This window comes from Equus caballus, chromosome 20 (genome assembly GCF_041296265.1).
Source record: "Equus caballus isolate H_3958 breed thoroughbred chromosome 20, TB-T2T, whole genome shotgun sequence".
Taxonomy (NCBI): Eukaryota; Metazoa; Chordata; class Mammalia; order Perissodactyla; family Equidae; genus Equus; species Equus caballus.
In genome coordinates, this window is record NC_091703.1 from 35,913,654 (window position 1) to 35,933,271 (window position 19,618).

Below are 19,618 nucleotides of genomic sequence, written 5' to 3' on the forward strand. Positions count from 1 at the left end.
TTACCCTGCCTTTTGTGGCCCCTTTCTCCCTTTTCTTGTTTTTTTCAGGTATAAGGGCCTTCTTGAGGATTTCTTGTAGGGGGGAGGGCTCTCGTGGCTATGAAGTCCCTTAGCTTTTGTTCTTCTGGTAAAGATTTAATTTCTCCCTCATGTCTGAAGGATATATTGGCTGGATAGAGTATTCTTGGCTGAAGATTTTTATCTTTTAAAGTTTTGAATATGTCATTCCATTCTCTCCTAGCTTGTAAAGTTTCTGCAGAGAAATCCACTGAAAGTCTGATAGGGGTTCCTTTTAGGTTATTTTCTTCTGCCTTGCTGCCCTGAGCATTCTTTCATTATCATTGATTTTTGCCAGTTTTACTACTATATGCCTTACAGTAGGTCTTTTTACATTGACCAATCTAGGAGATCTGAAAGCTCCTTCCACACACATTTCTCTCTCATACCCTAGATTTGGGGAGTTCTCTGCTATTATTTCTTTGAGAACGCATTCTGCTCCATTCTCCCTCTCTTCTCCTTCTTGGATACCTATAATTCTTATATTGCATTTCCTCATTGAGTTGGCTATTTCTTGGAGATTTTCCTCATTTCTTTTTAGTCTTCGTTTCTCTCCTCCTCTGTCTGGAGCTGTTCAACTTGTCTATATTTGAATATGCTGATTTGCACCTCTATGATGTCCACACGAGCATTCATGGAATCTGTATTTAGTTTTATCTTTTCCATTATATTTTTAATCTCTAGTATTACTGATTGATTCTTCTTTATAGTTTCAATCTCTTTTATGAAGTAGCTCCAGAACTTGTTGAATTGTTTCTCTATATTTACTTTTACCTCATTGAGTTTTTTGACAATAGCTATTCTGAATTCATTGTCATTTAGTTTACTTATTTCTGAGTGTTCATAACATTATTCTGGGCTTTTATCATTTTCCCTCTGGTCTGGAGTTTTGATAAATTGCTGGTTGCTGGAAGTACAGTTTTTCTGCATTGTGATATTATTCGATTGCAGTTACAGTCTATTGCCACCAGATGGGGATCAAGAGCCGCATATTCTGAGCCCTCCACCTTCGGCCAGGATGGTGCAGCACAGCGCAGGTTGCAGGGGTCGGGGCGCGCTTTCTCTTCCCCACAGACCCTGGTTTCCCGATCAGCTGTCGCTATGTGGTCTCCTGGGGTCTTGGCTTGATGAGGTCACCCCATGCAAAAGCTTTTGCCCCGTTAGAGGGCTTCCCTCTAGGCTGCAAGGGCGCTGGGGAGTCCTGGGTGATCCTGTGGACGTGTGACCCCTCCCCTGCTCCTTCCCTCAAAGACCCTCCCTGGGCAGCAATCCCAGTCTTTAGGGGAGGGAGTGGAAGTTCTCTCTTACCCCATTCCAGCTCCTCCGAGGGGTTCCAGCCTCTCTGTCCCCTGCCATTTGGCTGCTGTGGTTCTCCAAGGATTCCTGTACTAATAGGACATTTTTTGTTGGAATATGCTCTCTCCATTTTGTTGTATGTTGGAGGGGAGAGAATCCTGGGCAAGCTCACTCTGCCATGATGCTGATGTCACTCCACCTGCAATAATTTTAAACATTTATTCTTCTTGAGGGATTTCAAACCCTTCTCACTTAGAGTTATCATATTCTTGTTAAGATTAAATATGTCAAATTCCTTATCAAACTATGTTCCTGAGAACTCGGTAGGTTCTAATGTAGTTGGTGAATAGCAGAATGAGACTCCATTATTGTTCTATATTGAAAAATCAAATCAGTCCAAGTCCATTCTTACTACCCAAGAAAAATAGCTTTTAGCGAAGAGGGAATTTTTCCATAGAACTTGGAGTGGGATTTGGTTATTCCATTTGATTACTAAGGATGGTTTTTCTTTGATATTGGTAGAAACACATTCTTCCCTCTCTTCCTGTTGCTTATGCTTGATGCTTAGAGATGGTGAAGAATAAATTCTCTCAAAGAGAAGAAGAATTGTTTTACATATTCATTTAATACTTATTCTATCCAGGGGGCAATGGTAGGCATAGAGGGATGTCTGTTCCCTTTTGAGAATGCATAAGTGGTGGAATGGTGTAAATGTAGAAGGCAACAATACTCCAATAGGTATACCTAAGTTTACATTTTGGAAAATAAACTATCTTTCATTGTCATGTAGAGGAAGGAAGAAGTGATGATGTGGGTTTTAAATTTTACAGATTGTGTTTTCTTATTTCCCTGTGCCACTTCAGACATTTCTTTCCCCATTTTTAATTCATTCATTACAAAGGAAATTACAGATCTCCAAAGTAAAGAGCACAGGATATATATTCCCATGTGAGTATTCAACAGTATGTTCACAGGAACAGTGGTTGGACATTATGCACAACAAAACTTGTATTTGACATTAATATTAATGATTAAAAAGAGAACATATAGCATTCATTTCGCTCCAAGTGATTGAGCTCAAGAAAGTGGGTACATGGGGGAAAAGGGATTCAGATGGTTCTCAGTCTCTGAAAGAGGAGTGAGTGGAGGTGGAGACAGAGATGGACAGCGGTATAGTATAAGAACCATGGGTGGAGTCAAGAACAAAAGTGGGATAGAATGAAATAAATCCTGAGAATCACAGAGTAGAAGATGAAAGGGAAGAGATAAGAAACTGAAAGTGTAGGAAGAGTATCTAATAAGAAAAGACTGAGTGCTCACTCAGAGAAATTGCTATAGGATTTTTAATTATGGAATGGAAGCAATTTAGGGAAGGAATGAAATAATCCATTCTTAGGAATTTTCACTGGATACTGATTCTACATTGTCTCTTTCACTTTTCTCTATCTATCTTTATCTCTCTTTTTCTCTGTTCATCTCTCATCATGTATCTTTGTCAACTATCATCTCCACGCATACTCTGTTTATGTACTAATTTTGTATTGCTGCCATAATAAACTACCCTACACTTAGCAACTCAAAAAACACAAATGTATTATCTTATAATTCTGTAGAGTAAATATGACCCAGATCTCACTGGATAAAAAGCAAAGGATTGGCAAGGATGCATTCATTTCTGGAGGCTATAGGGGAGAATTTGTTTCTTTGTCGTTTCCAGCTTCTAGAGACCACTGATACTCTGTAACTTGTGGCTCCCTTCCTCTTTCTTCAAAGGCAGCAATGGTAGATTGAGTCTTTCTCACATCATGTCATTCTGACTTTCTATTCTACCTCTCCTTTCCACCTTTAAACACTGTTGTGATTATATTGAGTTCTCTGGGATAATCCAGGACAATCTCCCTATTTTAAGGCCAGCTGATTAGCAACCTTAATTCCATCAGCTCCCTTAATTTCGTTTTTCCATGTAAGAAAACACATTTACAGGTTCCAGGGGTTAAAACTTGGACATCTTTGAGGAGTCATAATCCTGCCTACTATATCTATCATCTGTCTAAATCCATCCTCTATCTATCTATCTATGTATCTATCTACCTACCTACTTATCTATCTATCTATCTCTAACTATCATCTCTTTAAAATATGATTCTAAACTCTCCTGGTTTATTCACAAGCTTGAACCAAATTCACTGACTCACCCCTACTCTGGATTCACAAGATGCTTGTATCTTTTAGTGCTCCCCTCAAGTTTGAGATTCTTCAAATTAACTAAACATAACAAAAAAAACTTTCAATCTACCTGTTACAAATTAACATCATCAAATGCCTTTGCTGCTTTCTAAATATCTTACTTCCACCTGTCTTACAATTTTTTTTTCTGTAAAGGGCAAGTAAGATTTTTCTATTTATCATCCTCTCACCATGTTATTCAATTTACACGCACCATTCAATATGTCATAAAAGTGTCACACAAAGGCAAACTTACTGAATATGAGAAAGATTGCTGTAATAAATCAACCATAAATGGTTACTAAGCAAAGATATCTGGGTCATAAAATCAGTAGCCATTCGAATTTAGTCAATAGTAAATAAATGAAATATAATTATTATTGAGAGGATGACTATGTGCAGAAATATTTTTCTCTTCAGTTTTTTAAATGGTTAAAGAGAATACTCTTAAAAATATTCTTTTAAAAGAGCATAGAAATATGAGGGAAGTTTCAGAGACCAATACCTTCTGGATATATTGAGCTGCCTGCATCCTCAGCAATACTAATAATTAAAGTGCAGGGGGCTTTATAGGGAGATCGAATGAGGAATTGCTTCATAGTCAAACAGGCCTCTTCCAGACTTAAAGTTCCTTAATGTCCTGGAGGATAATATTTTGGCCTTTTGAAGTGCCCCATAACCTAAACCATGAGCACATGTACTGAAATAATCACTGAAGTGGTATTTATAACCCAAGACTCTCAAGTCATCTGGGAAGTACTGGTCAGGCTGACATACTGACACTATGCACTAAAGTAAACCTGTGGCTCATTGACATGCAAACAATGGGACCCGTGCCATGGCATCCATGATGCCAGTCCCAGGAAGCATTGCATATGTTTTGGTGTTAGTATAAATAGATGAAAAGTTACTCGGTGACTAGTAAATCCTTCAGGTCTCTATATCCTCAAAATAATGTATCGCTATGAAGAATATTTGTGATATAACATGAATTGCAATTTTTGTATGACAACATAAAGAAGAAAGAATACTGCTTTTGAGGTAGAGCTTTATTTCTCCCTGTGAAAAACCTGTTCACCCACGTAAACAACCCTTTAATTATGCATTATTTTGATAGTAATTGCAAGGAAAATTTTTTAGACATTTAGGCCCTCACCTTATATCTGCCACTTTATAAGGAGACTTCCTCTCCTTAGAACCTGGATATCTCTTATATTGTATGAAACCTCTGGAGCATTAACCATAAAGCAGGCAGATGAAGCTTGAATTGTGTGTTGGGTTCAAATATTGCATTTGGGAAAGAAAGATTGAATTTCAGCAAACAATTTTAGAAGAATTGATGGGAATTCGTGGGTGTGTAACTTGGCTTCTTAATACTTAGCACTTTCAATATGTGACAGGACTGCATTCACTTGGCCCCCTAAAATACCAGAGCTCTGAGGCTATCTCTGTATGAAAATTTACGCATGGAGAAGACACACATGGTTCACATCACTGCTATATGCACCCACTGAGAGTGACTGAGAATAATGGCTTTAATGAGAAAAGGTCAGTGGTGGAATTCCTGGGATGAAAATAGAATGCATTAAGTAGAAACATGGAGATAGGAGGATCCTGAACCCATCTCCTTCCATGGACACACCAAATCTAAAGCTACTCACAGAACAGTTCCCTCTGAAAGAAATCTAGAAGCTGGTTGAGTGAATCCTACACATTGGTCAAAAAAGAAACAACCCCCATCAGAAGGGGTAGGAGATGCTGAGACACAATCTCACCATAAACCCCACCGTTGGTGCAGTGAGCCACAATCAAGAGGGCATTCACAAATCCCAGCCTCTCCCTGAGGAGTCAAGGGTTTGAACCCCACATCTTGCACCCCAGTTTTTAAGACTTCCACTTGAGAGACAGGCCTCCAAAATGTCTAGCTCTGAAAGCCAAAGGGGCTTATGGCCACAAGACCCACAACACTATAGCAAACTGAGAAACAATTCATAGAAGTTTCCTGTGGGCTCACAGTGGCTCTCCCCCAGGACCCAGCACAGAGGCAGCAGATTGAAATATGCAGTCTTTCTGTGAAGAGGCCTGCTTGCTTATCTTAAAAGCTGTGGCCCGAGGGGCAGACTTCTAATTTAATGCACATGTAGGCGCTTACTACAACTATCTACAGAGACTGAAAAGGCCAGAAAGTGCCATCTTTGTGCTTTTTCCTCAGCCCCATCCCAGGTCACTAATGTCTCCATGCAATGAACTCGTGCACTGGTTTGATGCTCCAGCTCTTGTGATTGTCACCAAGAGGACCCATCCCTTGATAGCCTGGCTCTGGTGACCAGCAGGGCTTGTGTTCACAGGTTCAATGGGACAGTAGAAAACAAAGAAGCACTTCTTCACTGGCTATTTTCTCAGGGCTTGGTGCAGAAGGAGTAGACAGAGACACCGTTTTGTCAGTTCTCCCCTTAAAGAGGTACACTTGCATACTTTAAAAGCTGGTGCCTGAGGAACCAGCTTTCATTTCATACCTGCACCTAGGTGCTGACTGAGAAACTCCCGTCTGGGACACTGACAGGTTGGGGCACACCTTCAACTAATGGGAGCCCCTGAGAAGAAAGAGGGCTGCTTAGGCAATCACAAAGGTTTGAGAGACAACCAAGAGCTATTGGAAAAGGGTTGAGTGATAAGCTTTATCTTTTACATGAGACCACTCCTACAAGACTGGCAGATGTGGCACTGAAACTGACACAGAGAGTCAAGCAAAATGAAGAAAGAAAGGAATATGTTTTAAGTGAAAGAACAAGATAAACCCTCAGAAAAATACCTTAATAAATTGGAGATAAGTGACTTACCTGATAAAGACTTCAAAATAATGGTCATACAGTAGCTCACTGAGGTCAGGAGAACAATGCATGAAAAAAGTGAAAATTTAAACAGAGATAGAAAATATAAGAAAGTAGCAAACAGAAATCACAGAGCTGAGGAATACAAAAGCTGAGCTGAAAAATTCAATAGAGGGATTCAACAGCAGTAGATAAAATGGAAGAAAGGATCAGTGAACTTGAAAATGGGGGAATGGAATTCACCTAGTCAGTGGAGCAAAAAGAATGAAGGACGACAAAGAGTGAAGATAGCTGAAGTTACTTATAGGACATAGTCAAGTGGGCGAATATTTGCATTAAAGGCATCCCAGAAGGAAAAGAGGGGAAAGAGTGAGATAACTTATTTGAAGAAATAATGGCTGAAAACTTCTTGAAACTGGAGAAGGAAACAGTCATCCAGATCCAGGGAACCAGAGAGTTCTAAAGAAGATTAATCTAAAGAGACCCACACCAAGATACATCATAATTAAATTGTCAAAAATTAAAGAATCTTAAAGCAGTAAGAGAAAAACAACTTGTATTGTACTAAGGAACCACCATAATACTATCAGCATATTTTTCAGCAAAAACTGTACAGGCCAGAAGAGAATGGCTTAATATAGTCAAAGTGCTGAAAGAAAAAAAAAAGCCAAACAAGAATACTCTACTTGGCAAAGTTGTACTTCAGAAGTGAAGGAGAGAGAGTTTTCCAGACAAGCAAAAGCAGGAAGAGTTTATCACCAGTAGATGGTCCTTAGAAGAAATGTTCAAGGGACGTCTTTAAGCTGAAAAGAAATGGCCTTAACTGGTAACAAGAAAATATATGAAACTATAATTGTCACAGGTAAAGGGAAATAAATAGTTATGTTCAGAATAATATAATGTTGTAATAGTGGTGAGTTAATCACTTATAAATGTAGTATGAAGTTTAAAAAGCAAAAGCAGTAAAAATAACTATAACTACAATAATCTGTTAATGGATACGCAAGATAAAAATATGTAAATTGTGACATCAAAAACATAAAATCTGGGGAAGGGGAGATAATGTAAAACTTTAGAATGCATTCAAACCTAAGATGTTATTGGCTTAAAATAGACTGTTATAAGTCTAAGACGTTTTATGTAAACCTCATGGCAAACATAAAACAAAACCTATATTAGATACACAAAAGACAAAGAGGAAAGATTCTAAGCATACCACTAAAGGAAATGATCAAACCACGCGGGAAGATAGTAAGGGAAGAAGAAGAACAAAGGAATTACAAAAGAACCAGAAAATGATTAACAAAATGGTGATAATAAATCCATACCTATCAATAATTACTTTAAATGTAAATGCACTAAATTTCCCAATTAAAAGACATGAAGTGGCTGAATGGATCAAAAACGCAAGACCCAACTTTGTGGTATGTACAAAAGACTCACTTCAGCTTTATTTTTATTGAGGTATAAGTGACATATAGCATTATATTAAACACATTAATTTGATATTTGTATTTATTGTAAAATGATCACCACACTAATTCTAGTTAACACATGTCACCATACATAGTACAAAATTTTATTTTTCTTGTGATGAGCACTTTTAAGATTTACTCTCTTAGCAACTTTCAAATACGCAATACAGTATTATTAACTATGGTCACCATGCTGTACATTACATCCCCATGACATTTAGTTTATAACTGGAAGTATGTCCCTTTGACTCCCTTCACTCATTTGACCCAACCCTTACTACTAGCCTCTGGCAGCCACCAATCTGATCTCTGTATCTATGAGCTGTTTTTTTTCAGACTCCACCTATAAGTGAGATTGTATGGTATTTTTCTTTCTCTGACTTATTTCACTTAGCATAATGCCCTCAAGGTCTCTCCATGTTTCCATGTTGTTGCATGGCAAGACCATTCTTTTATGTGGCTGAATAATGTTCCATTGGGTGTTTGCATATATCACATTTTCTTTATCTGTTCATCCATCAATGAACACTTAAGTTGTTTCCATATCTTGGCTATTGTAAATAATGCTGCAATGAACATGGGGTGCATTTATCTTTTAGAGTTAGTGTTTTTGTTTTCTTCAAATAAATACCCAGAGGTGGAATTGCTGGATGATATGGTAGTTCTATTTTTAATCTTTTGAGGAGCTTCATACTGTTTTCCATAGTGGTTGCACCAATTTACATTTCCACCAAAAGTGCACAGGGGTTGCCTTTTCTCCACATCCTTGCCACCACTTGTTATTTCTTTTTTTTGTGGAAGATTAACCCTGAGCTAACATCTGCTACCAATCCTCTTTTTGCTGAGGAAGACTGGCCCTGAGCTAACATCCATGCCCATCTTCCTCTACTTTATATGTGGGATGCCTGCCACAGCATGGCTTGACAAGGAGGGCATAGGTCCACACCCAGGATCCAGCATCTAAACCAACAAACCCTGGGACCCCGAAGCAGAAGGGGCGAAGTTAACCTCTGCACCAGCAAGCTGGCCCTTGTTTCTTGTCTTTTTTATCACAGGCATTCTAAAAGGTGTGAGGTGATATTTCATGTGGTTTTGCATTGCATTTCCCTGATTATTAGTGATGTTGAGCATCTTTTTATGTACCTGTTGGCCATTTGTATGTCTTCTTTGGAAAAATGTCTGTTCAGATCCTCTGCCCATTTAATTGAATTGTTTGTGTGTGTGTGTGTGTGTGTGGTGTCTGCTATTGATTTGCATAAGTTCTTTATGTATTTTGGATCTTAACTTCTTATCTGATATATGATATGCGATTTGGTAGGTTGCCTTTTCATTTGGTTGATGGTTTCCTTTGCTGTGAAAAAGCATTGTAGTTTGATGTAGTCTCACTTGTTTTGCTTTTATTGCCTGTGCTTTTGTTGTCAAATCCAGAAAGTCATTGCCAAGATTTATGTCAAGGAGCTTACTGCCTATGTTTTCTTCTAGGAGTTTTATGGTTTCCAATCTTATGTTCAAATCTTTAGTCCATTTAATTCATTTTAATCCATACTTTATTTTTCTGTATGGTGTAAGGTAGTGGTCAGGTTCATTCTTTTGCATGTGGCTGTACAGTTTTCCCAACACCATTTATTGAAGAAACTTCCTTTTTGCCATTGTATAATCTTGGCTCCTTTGTTATAAATTAATTGACCATATATGTGTAGGTTTATTTTGAGCTCTCTGTTCTGTTCCATTGATCTATGTGTGCGATTGTATGCCAATATCATACTATTTTGATTACCATAGCTTTGTAATATAGCAAAATCAGGAAGCGTCATGCCTCCAGGTTCATTTTCTTTTCTAAAGATTTCTTTGGATGTTTGGGCTCTTTTGGGGTCTACAAAAATATTAGGATTGTTTTTTCTATTTCTGTGAAAAATGCCAAGGTGATTTTTATAGGGATTACATTGAATCTGTAGATTTCTTTGGAAAGTATGGACATTTTGACAATATTAATTCTTCCAAACTATAAATATGGATACTTTCTATTTATTTGTGTCTTTTTCAATTTCTTTCATCAATGTCTTATAGCTTTCCGTGTACAGGTCTTTCACTTCCTTGGTTAAATTTATTCCTATGTATTCTTTCTTTGATACTCTCCCATTGCACTCTTGCACAGAAGCCCTGCTGGCTACCAGAGCCAGACTTTCAAGGAGCGTATCCTGGGAAGCAGCCACCAAACCTGGGGCACTGGACATAAAGACCAGGGCACTAGACAGTTGTACAAACATCACCTCAGGAGATACCTGTGTCCTGGAGTGGCAGAGGGAAAGCAGAAAGATAGGGCCTAGGCTCTAAGGTCCCTAGTTTCAAGATATTAAAGAAAAACATCATTAAATTGAAATTAGGAGGCCAAAAGAGGAGCTCTCACACTCTTCATTGACAGCAGAGCCTAACAGGAAGAAAGACTTCCTCTTCTTGACCAGCATGAAGCTCAGCCAAGGAGAGACTGTCACAATTCAGCCAATGAAAAGCCAGTACAACTCCAACTCTTTGTTGAGAATAGCCCTGTCAACTTTCTCGTCCTCTTCATAAAAGAGTTTCTCCTCTCTTGCTGGTGTGGAACTTGCACGTGGAACACCACGGTTGCAGACCTTGAATTGCAATTCTTTGCTGAGCCTGAATAAACCGATATTTTCTGGAGAAATAAATGGCTGCCTATTTGTTTAAGATCAACATTTTGCTGGCCTGAATGGGGATCCAGAGACAACTCTGACAACTCCAAGGCTGGTGAGTAAACAGGTGTGGTACCCACAACAGAGCCCATTGAGCTTGTTTTTCTTGCCGACCCCGGAGTTTGAGGGTGAGTCTTTCTCCTGGATCTTTGCTTCCACCCTTTTTGGATGTGAGGCTCTCCAGGCTTTATTTGAGATCTATTTTAAGGCTTTGTCCTTTTCTGGTTAAGGCCTTGTTTGTCTGTGGGTACTCAGGTGGCGCTTCAGCCTGACTCTGAATCAGCCTGTTTCTTTGAACTGTGCTGGGCTTTGGTCTGATTCCTTTTGGAACTTGACTGTTCTCATGCTTGGAACTGGTTAGCCTTCAGCCTGACTTTCAGACTATTCATTGGAACTGTGCCATCCAGCCTTGGGCCTGACTGCACTGGGAGCAGACTGTCCCTTTAAGCTGTATTGATCAACCTTCTGCCCTATTCCTTTGGTTACCAAACTGTTCTTTGGAACTGCATTGATTTGGTCCACCTTAATAAAATTGGACTGTTGTATTAGAGCTGGCTGTATTAAGCCTATAGGTTGTTTGAGCTTTTCAAGTTGTTGAAGCTGTTTGAGCTGTTTAGGCTGTTTGAGAATTGTCCCTTTGCTCTAGAGAAAAATCACTAAGAAATTAGATCCCAGTTATCTGAATATTTTGAGGGCGCCCTGCAGACAGGGACCATGACCTATTTTATGTTTAAAAATCACAATTTCTCATGCACATTTCTAACTAAATGGACCGATTTAACCAAAGTAATTGAGCATATCAATAGCCATTATGGGGAACTTTTGAACTCTCCAAACTTAACTTTTGTAAAACTAAACTAAATGATCATAGTTCTGTAATTTCCAAAACTGAATGGAATGCCCATGTCAACTGGTATTTTGAGGCTTCCAAACATTATCAGGAGTCTAAAATTGCCTCTTTGCAAAATAAAATTTTAAGATTAACTGAGGCAAACAAATGATCAAAGAAAGATAAAGTGTCTTCTGAAGGCCTGTGTTCCTCTCTTCTGGTGTCATCTTATTCCTCTTCCTGGTTTCTTAGTCTCAGACTCTCCCTCCAACGCCATCTTCCTCCTTCCCTTCTATACCGCCTGCACCTCCTCTACACCCTCAATTCCCCCAAACTAACACCTTTTCCAAACTTCCCTTTCCTCTGAAACTCTCCTCACTCTCTCTTCCTCTGAATCTATCAGAACTTGTTCCTTTAAAACTAAGTTTTCTGGGGATCCAAAGGCTAAACCCTTAATTTCATATGTTCCTTGGACTAAGACTCAACTGCAAGCCTTATTCAAAGACTTTCCCATAGTACCCAAAGATCCTCACAGATTTGCTGAGGAACTCAATACAGTCATTCAAACTTATCAACCGGGTTTCCCAGACTTATATCAGCTAGTTCATACGCTTGTCAGTAAAGGCCAGGCCAGCATTGAATAAAAACTGCTAATTGGGAGAATCCTGAAAAGTCTAGAGTTACAACCAGGACATCAACCCATTAACCTGTTGTATGATCAGGCTCAGGAAACCACTAGATGACTTCATCAGGCCATTCCTAGGGCTTTCCCAAAGCCTGTTGATTGGAACCTAATTCAGCTTGTGCACAGAAACCTGATGAACCTGTTCATGACTATTACAATTCACCTCATATTGTTTTTAAAGAAAATTCTGGTCTTCCTTCAGATGTTGATTCTACCCAGGCAGCTTTTAACTCTCTTAATGGGCTGAGCTGGAATCTTTCCCTTCTAGTAAAAAGGATCAGGATGGAATGGAAAACTACGTCCACTCCAGACATGGTTAATAATCTGGCAAACCAACTCTCTCGACCTTTCAATGAATCACCTAAAAGAAAAACCACTAAAATTCTTAATCTTCAACTGCAGTATACGAAGGACCCTAAACGAAATCAAAACCCTAGTTTCTGTTATTATTGCAAAGAGCCAGGCCATTGGAAAAGAGATTGTTACAAATTTAAGCACTTTGAGCACCTTCAGTTTTCTAACCAGCCTTTCCACGGTCCTCCAAATTCTCAATGATGGGGCTCCAAAGAACTGCAAGGGCTCTTCCTGATCCTCCTTAATTGGCTTGGAGAAACACTTCTCCTGGTTGAAGATGAATGTCTTTCTATTGTAATTCACAATGGAGCCGCACTCTCGGTGCTCGACCTCACTATTGTAGGCAGTACTCCTTCAGAGTACTAAAACAGTTGAAATAGTGGGGGTGTCTAATAACCTCTAAAGGTTCCTGTCTCTGAAACTATTCCCTTTTGTTTAGGCTCTTTGAGACACACAAACTCTTTTCAACTTAGTTCCTCCACCCCTATTCATTTTTCAGACCAAGACTTCTTAAAAAATTTCCAAGCTGAAATTTCTTTCTCCAAAAAGGGGGAAATAATTGTAAGATTTGTCAGTAGTCATCAAAACAGCCAACCAGGAGAATTAAATGACACTGACATCTTTTACTTGTTTCATCTCTGACAGGACTAGAGCTGCTTCTGGAAACACTGGTCATTTGTCCCTATTGAATCAGCTGCCATCAACTGACGTTGGTAAAATTCACAGCAGACATCCCATCAATATTCAAATAGATCCTTCACACCCCGTCCCCAGAATAGTTCAATACCATATAAGTAAAGAAGCCCTTCAAGGTATAAAGCTGATAAAGAAAAATTATAGGGCTCAAGGCCTCATTATCCACTGTACTAGTCCCTGTAATGGTCCCATTTTACCTGTAAGAAACCCAAGGGCTGAGGGTGGAGATTTGTCCAGGACCTTCGAGCAATAAAAACATTGTTATCCCTCCACAACCTTGTCTTCATAACTTTCATACGCTACTAACATCCATTCCCACTGGGAGCAAATTCTTTATGGTAACTGATTTACATAGTGCATTCTTCAGCATTCCAGCTGATGAAGCTCTTCAATAACTTTCGCCTCCATTTGGGAAGGAAAACAATTCACTTGGACAGTAATGCCTCAGGGTTTTCCTGAGAGCTGTTTTTCTTTTCACAAGTCCTGAAGGCTGATCCAGATGACGTAAAGTTCCCTAGGAGTTCTACTTTGTTACAATATGTGGATGACTTGCTTCTTTACTCTCCTTCCCAAGTCTTCTCACAGGAAGACAGGATCCACTTGCTGAAGCTTTAGCTTTAAAGGGACATAAGGTCACCAAGGAGAAATTGCAGTTTTCCTCAACCCAGATTTGAAATTTAGGGCATCTGATATCAGAACAAGGGCTATACCTAGGTCCAGATAGGCTTCATGGTGTCCTAATTTCCCCAAGCCCAAAAGTAGGCTCCAACTGTGAGGTTATCTCAGGCTAGTTGGTTATTGCTGACATTGCATTCCAAATTTTTCTCTTATGGCCAAACCCCTGTATATTTTATTAAAGAACAACAACTCCCACTCAATTTTATGGGAAAAACCAGATTACATAGTCTTAAAGGCCATTAAGGATGAACCCACCTGCCCTTGGACACCCCAATGATAAGATTTGCCTTTTTCTCTTTATATATGAAAAGGAAGGGAATGGCCTTGGGGAACTTACTCAAGAATAAGGGGATTGCCATTTACCCATAGGGTATTATAGCCAGCAACTGGACCCTGTGGCATGGGGACACTCCCCTTGCCTTATAGCCATTACTGCCACTGTCCTTTTGGTTAAGGCCACCAAGAAAATCATTGTAGGATCCCCATTACCCATTTTTGTATCTCATGTATAGAAGCTCTCCTGAATTTTCACCACACTCAACACATTTGACCCAGATGCTCACTTCCTATGAAATTATTTTAATTGATCCTCAGATAACTCTTTTCTGATAACCTTAACCCTGTTACTCTTCTCCCCTCCATTACCAACAAAATCCCTCATGGCTGCTTATGCTGATGGATCAGCTCCTAACTCCTCATGACGATCTGCAGGAAACTCCTTTGGCTAGCAGCAACTTCTCAGGGTTTACTGAAGGTTCTTATTTAAAAGGTGACAATGGCAAATGTTGTACTGGGTACGCTATTGCAACTTCTTTTGATTTTATTGAGGCAGTACTTTACCAAATGGCTACTTCAGTATGACAGGCTGAATTGGATGTTCTTGCATGGGCTTGTACTTTAGCCAAGGGCAAAACTGCCCATATTTATACTGATAGTAGATACGCTCTTTGAGTAGCACATGATTTTGGGATGTTGGCAAGTCTGAAAACCATGGGGCAAATAGGCTGGCAGGCTGGAAAGTCTGGTTAATGCCATACTCTTGTGGCAGAATTTCTTCCCTGGTAAACCAGTTTTTGTTCTTAAAGTTGGACTGATTGAATGAGGCCTACTGACATTCTTGAGGGTGATCATCTCACTTAAAGTCAACTGATTGTAGATGTTTCATCATCTACAAAATACCATCACAGCAACACCCTAGATTAGTGTTTGATGAAATAACTGGGTACTTAGCTTAGCCAAGTTGACACACTAAACTAACCATCTCAGAGAGGAAGATAAAAGTAGAAGCACCACGAACCAGAGTCAAGCCTGACTAAATAGATTTTCATAAGTACAAATATGCTATTAGAAATCAGAATCTCAGAAAAATTGAAGGCATGTGTCAGATGACCAGATAAAACCATAGGTCCTAGGAATCTCCTAATTTTGAGGCAAATTGTGGTGTAGGCTTGATCTTTCTTTTATGCAATCAGTATGACATAACAACAACAATGACAACAAAACACCTTGAAGTCCTGGTGGAATCTCACTTCTGAGATAGCACTAACCAAGGCGACCTTGGGCACGTGGTCAAGCCCCTCAGGTCCTCTAAGCTGATCTGTAAAATTGGCAAGTTTGATTAGAATCCAGAGTGAATGTTTGCACATGAGAATTCAAAAGTGCATATGCTACTTAAAACAAAGACTGGACTCAGCTGTGTGTAACATCTCTTGGAGGAAATTCAAACAAAATACTGCTGCTTCAGGCAAAACTTCAGAAGATTCTATTTCAATTGAAGTGAAGCCTGGGCTTCAGAATTTAAAAGCTTAAAGTTAAAAAGCCATTTTTGGTGCTTCTAAGTTTATCCAGTGTGGAGAACCACTTGCCCAAAGTATTCAAATATGTTTTCATTCATTTCTGATTTTTAAAGACCTGGTAATCCATTGTGGTTGACGGAAAGAATCCTTCAAGACCTTGGATTACGTTATCTCAGTAGCATCTTCAGGTTCTAAAAATGCCTTCTGTTATGGCAACTAATGTGGATGTGTGCACTGGTCAGGCCCATAGGTGGAACCGGACTGGGGTATCCTGGGGGTATACTGGACTGAGAAAGTGAAGGGAAAGAATAGCACAAACTCTTAATGCCATAAAGGAAACCATGGCTCTTATGCTACAGATTTTTTTCTTAAACGAATAGAATTTAATAACAGAAAAAGCAATTTAGACATGATTTTCAGAAATATTTTTAACATTTTTGAGTCCTTGTGTATAAGGATAGGTTCTTTTCCTATTTTTTTTTACTGCTTTGGGGTTGGAATAGTTTAGTGTTTTCCAGAGTGTACTGGAGCCTACAGGCTTTTTATAATCTTTGCACTGTAAAAGAATTTGCAAGCTTTGTTTGACAAAGGAGGTTATCAGAGAACTAAGGTTCCATGGAACCACACTTTGAGAATTACTGGCTTAGGGTCATTTAAACTAGAAGAGCTTAATGCCCACCATTTACTATAACTCTCTTTGGCCACACTGCTATAATCTGGCTTCTTACATTGTAAACCTGTCACCCCTTCTCAGCATGAAGTACATGTATCAGGATGCCCTGGCCTACATAAAAAAGAAGAGAGCAAGTTTAATTGATTGTCGAAAATTGCCTTGGACTTGGGAAGTTGGGAGACTTGGGATCAGTTCCAGTTCTGGCATCTAGTAAATATGTTACTTTGGAGAAGTCAGTCATGTAATTTAAATAATCAAACCCTTATTTTACTCATCTACAAAATAGGAATAAAATGTTTATAGGGGATGTTAAGTTGGACATGAGATAATGCCATAAAAGCATGTGGAATTATGAACAGTGTAAATGCAAGGCATAATTATCATAGTTTTAAGATTCATCAGAATTTCAGAATTCCTAGTATGGTTAAAGCACATTTTTTATATGTTGGTCTTCAAGTGTGACATGAAGTTTATATAAAGGTAAGAACTCCCTGGAATAACTTTAACAAGTCATTTTTCATTGGTTTAATATGAAAGAAAATAAATGATCAAATTGTATTTTTAAAGAAAAGAGTATATTAGTTTGTTCGGCCTGCTGTAACAAAGTACGGCAAACTGAATGGTTGAAACAACAGAAGTTTATTGTCTCACAATGTGGAGGCTACAAGTCTGAGAACAGAGTGGAAGGGCCATGCTCCCTCTAAAGGTGCTTGGGAAGGATCTGTTTGGAAGATGCTTCTAGTGGTTTTCCAGTGATCTTGGGCACTTCTTGGCTTGTGGCAGAAAAAATCCAGTCTTCACATGGTGTTCTCCCTGTGTGCATGTCTGAGCCAAAATTTCCCCTTTTTATAAGGATACCAGTCATTTGGATTAGGACTCCACCCTACTCCATCTTAACTAATTACATCCGCAACGACCCTACTTCCAAATGAGGTTTCATTCTGATGAACTGGAGGTTAGGATTTCAACACATGAATTTGGGGGGGGTTTGCTAAGAGACAATTTAATCTGTAACAGAGTATTCTGAGAAGAAAATGGGAATCAGCGAAGTAGAAATAAGGTTCTTTGATAACTATTTTGAGAAGTCTGATTATGAAAGAGAGTTAGAAATATATATAAAGCAGGATAGAGAGTTGATGGAAAACTGTATTGTATTAAGATGGGCAAGATTTTGAAAATTTCAAGTTTCATGGGTAGAAGATAGTAGAAAGGCTGAGAGGAAAAACTGATGGATCCTAGTACCACAGAGGGCAGTACAGGATGGATAGAGAGAATAGATAGGTGTGGTGTTCTCTATAAAGGAAGACGAATACTTCTCTTAATATAACAATGAGGAAGGAATGAGAGTTAGAGATTTATATAGGTTTGTTATATTTGTTATTACAAAGATGAAACAATTCCCTTCTGATGGATTCTAATTATTCTTATACTAATTATATAATTTGTATATATACTATATGACATATAGTATATATAACATATAATAGTATACATAAGTAAAATATAACTATATAGAATAATTGCATATTAGTCTATTATTATTATTTTCAAAGTGTGAACAAGGTCATATATTCAGAGTAAGGTGAGAGCAGAGTTTGAAGTTTAAAGAAAGTGTAACTTTTAATGAAATTGACTGTGCAAAAGTAAGGAACAGCAGATGGTAGGAGACACGTGGGACGATTACCAGATGGTGCTGGCATCCACGTTGTGATAGGCGACTATAGAGGAACCAATTTGCTCATATGTGTGGATTTTTACAGTGTTAAGCTCCCAGTATGGGAAATGGATAAGTAGATCCATTCGTGTTTGGAGTTTGGCCAAGCAGATGGGAAACAAAGACAATGAGTCCAGGGATTTTCATTTATTAGTAAGAGAATACTTAAAATTATTAGTCAGGCATCTACATAGGAAAGGGCAGCAAGTGAAGTCGAGAGGGACTGATGGATCAGGAGAAGTTGAGAGGCTCAGATGAGGCTGACACACTGGAGTGCAGAGGTGGCTAAGCAAGCAAGTACAGGACTTTACACCTGTTTCACCTGCATAGTCAACTATGGATGTCATCTGCTGCTGTTCTTATAGGGAGGCTGCATCAGTTATGATTAGATTCAATCATAACTGTCAAAAATCCAATGTATAAATGGCCAAAAGATAAAAGTTTATTTCTCACAGAAAATAATTCAAGAATTGTGCAATAGAGTAGTTCCATGAAGTTGTCAAAAACCCATGCTCATTGTGTTCTCTGCCATCCATGTCACATTACAATGTCAGAAATGTTCTACGGTTTCCATGCATCATGACACATTATAACCATTGGTAAAAGGAAAGAAAACAAAAAAGACATAGAATTAGCCTTTAAAGACATATTCCATAAGTCATACAGAGTAATTCAATTTATAATGCACTGCTCATCACGTAGTCACATTCAGCAGGTAGGGCTAGGAAATCTAATCTTTATACTAGGCTGTCATAGGGCACAGTAATAATAAGAAGGAGCCTATAACTAAGGAAGAAGGGAGAATTGATATGAGGGGCAACCATCTGTTTGTGTCCCAGAACTTCATCTTGAGAATGAACCAGTAAGGAGGAAGAAAGAAATCGATTTGTGGCTAGTAGGAGATGGGTAGGCATATAAATTGCAATATCAGTCAGTTCTCCTCCACCTTGACAATAGTCAAGGGGCCTGAGTCAGAGGACCAAAGTCTGAAAAGAGGTCTTAAGATACCATAGAATGTGTTCTGGGGGAAAGTGAAAATGTGGGAGCCATCTGTCATGTTATAGAAAGATACATCTCCAGCTTCATAATCCAGGAATATCCCCACACTAAGGGGTATTTCTCTTAGAATAAGAAGAGTTTCTGGGGAGGTGAGGGCCCAGTACTCCCCCTCATAGAGCCTGATGGCCCAGAAACCATTCTGTGGGGACATTGTGACCACCCCCTTCCTTGTTATGTTATCCCTACAAATTCCCAGGTCCCAGGAACACGTGTCCCCGACCTCCACCTCCCAGTAGCATCTCCCCGAGGTGATATTTAGCTGACCAAGCACACAGGGGAGGGAGTCGAATCTCTGTGTGGAGCTGGGTAGATCTTGAGGCCTTTCTTGCCAGGCTACTTGTCTCCCTTTTTCAGACAAGCGGAGGGCAGGATGGGCAGAGGCTGCATCCAGAGTCAAATTTACTGCAAAGACAAGCGGACCATCATATTTCTGGAAAAGGTCTCTAGGCCTCGGCCAGAGGAGTCCTCACAGAATGAAGTAGATCCAGCTTACGTCCACTCATCATCCCCTGAGACCACCCGACAAGGAGCAGGGTCC

General features: G+C 39.2%; 1 protein-coding gene across 1 annotated transcript in view; it reads right to left on the minus strand.

Moving 5' to 3' along the window:
* Nucleotides 1–16,892: 16,892 nt before the first annotated feature.
* The window catches only part of LOC111769161 (butyrophilin subfamily 1 member A1-like), a 40,240-nt gene continuing 37,514 nt past the window's right edge, over nucleotides 16,893–19,618 (minus strand). The window contains exon 13 of the mRNA XM_070245385.1: nucleotides 16,893–19,482. Coding sequence (XP_070101486.1) covers nucleotides 18,953–19,482 — 530 coding nt within the window. The 3' untranslated portion in view covers nucleotides 16,893–18,952. The remainder of the gene's footprint in view (nucleotides 19,483–19,618) is intronic.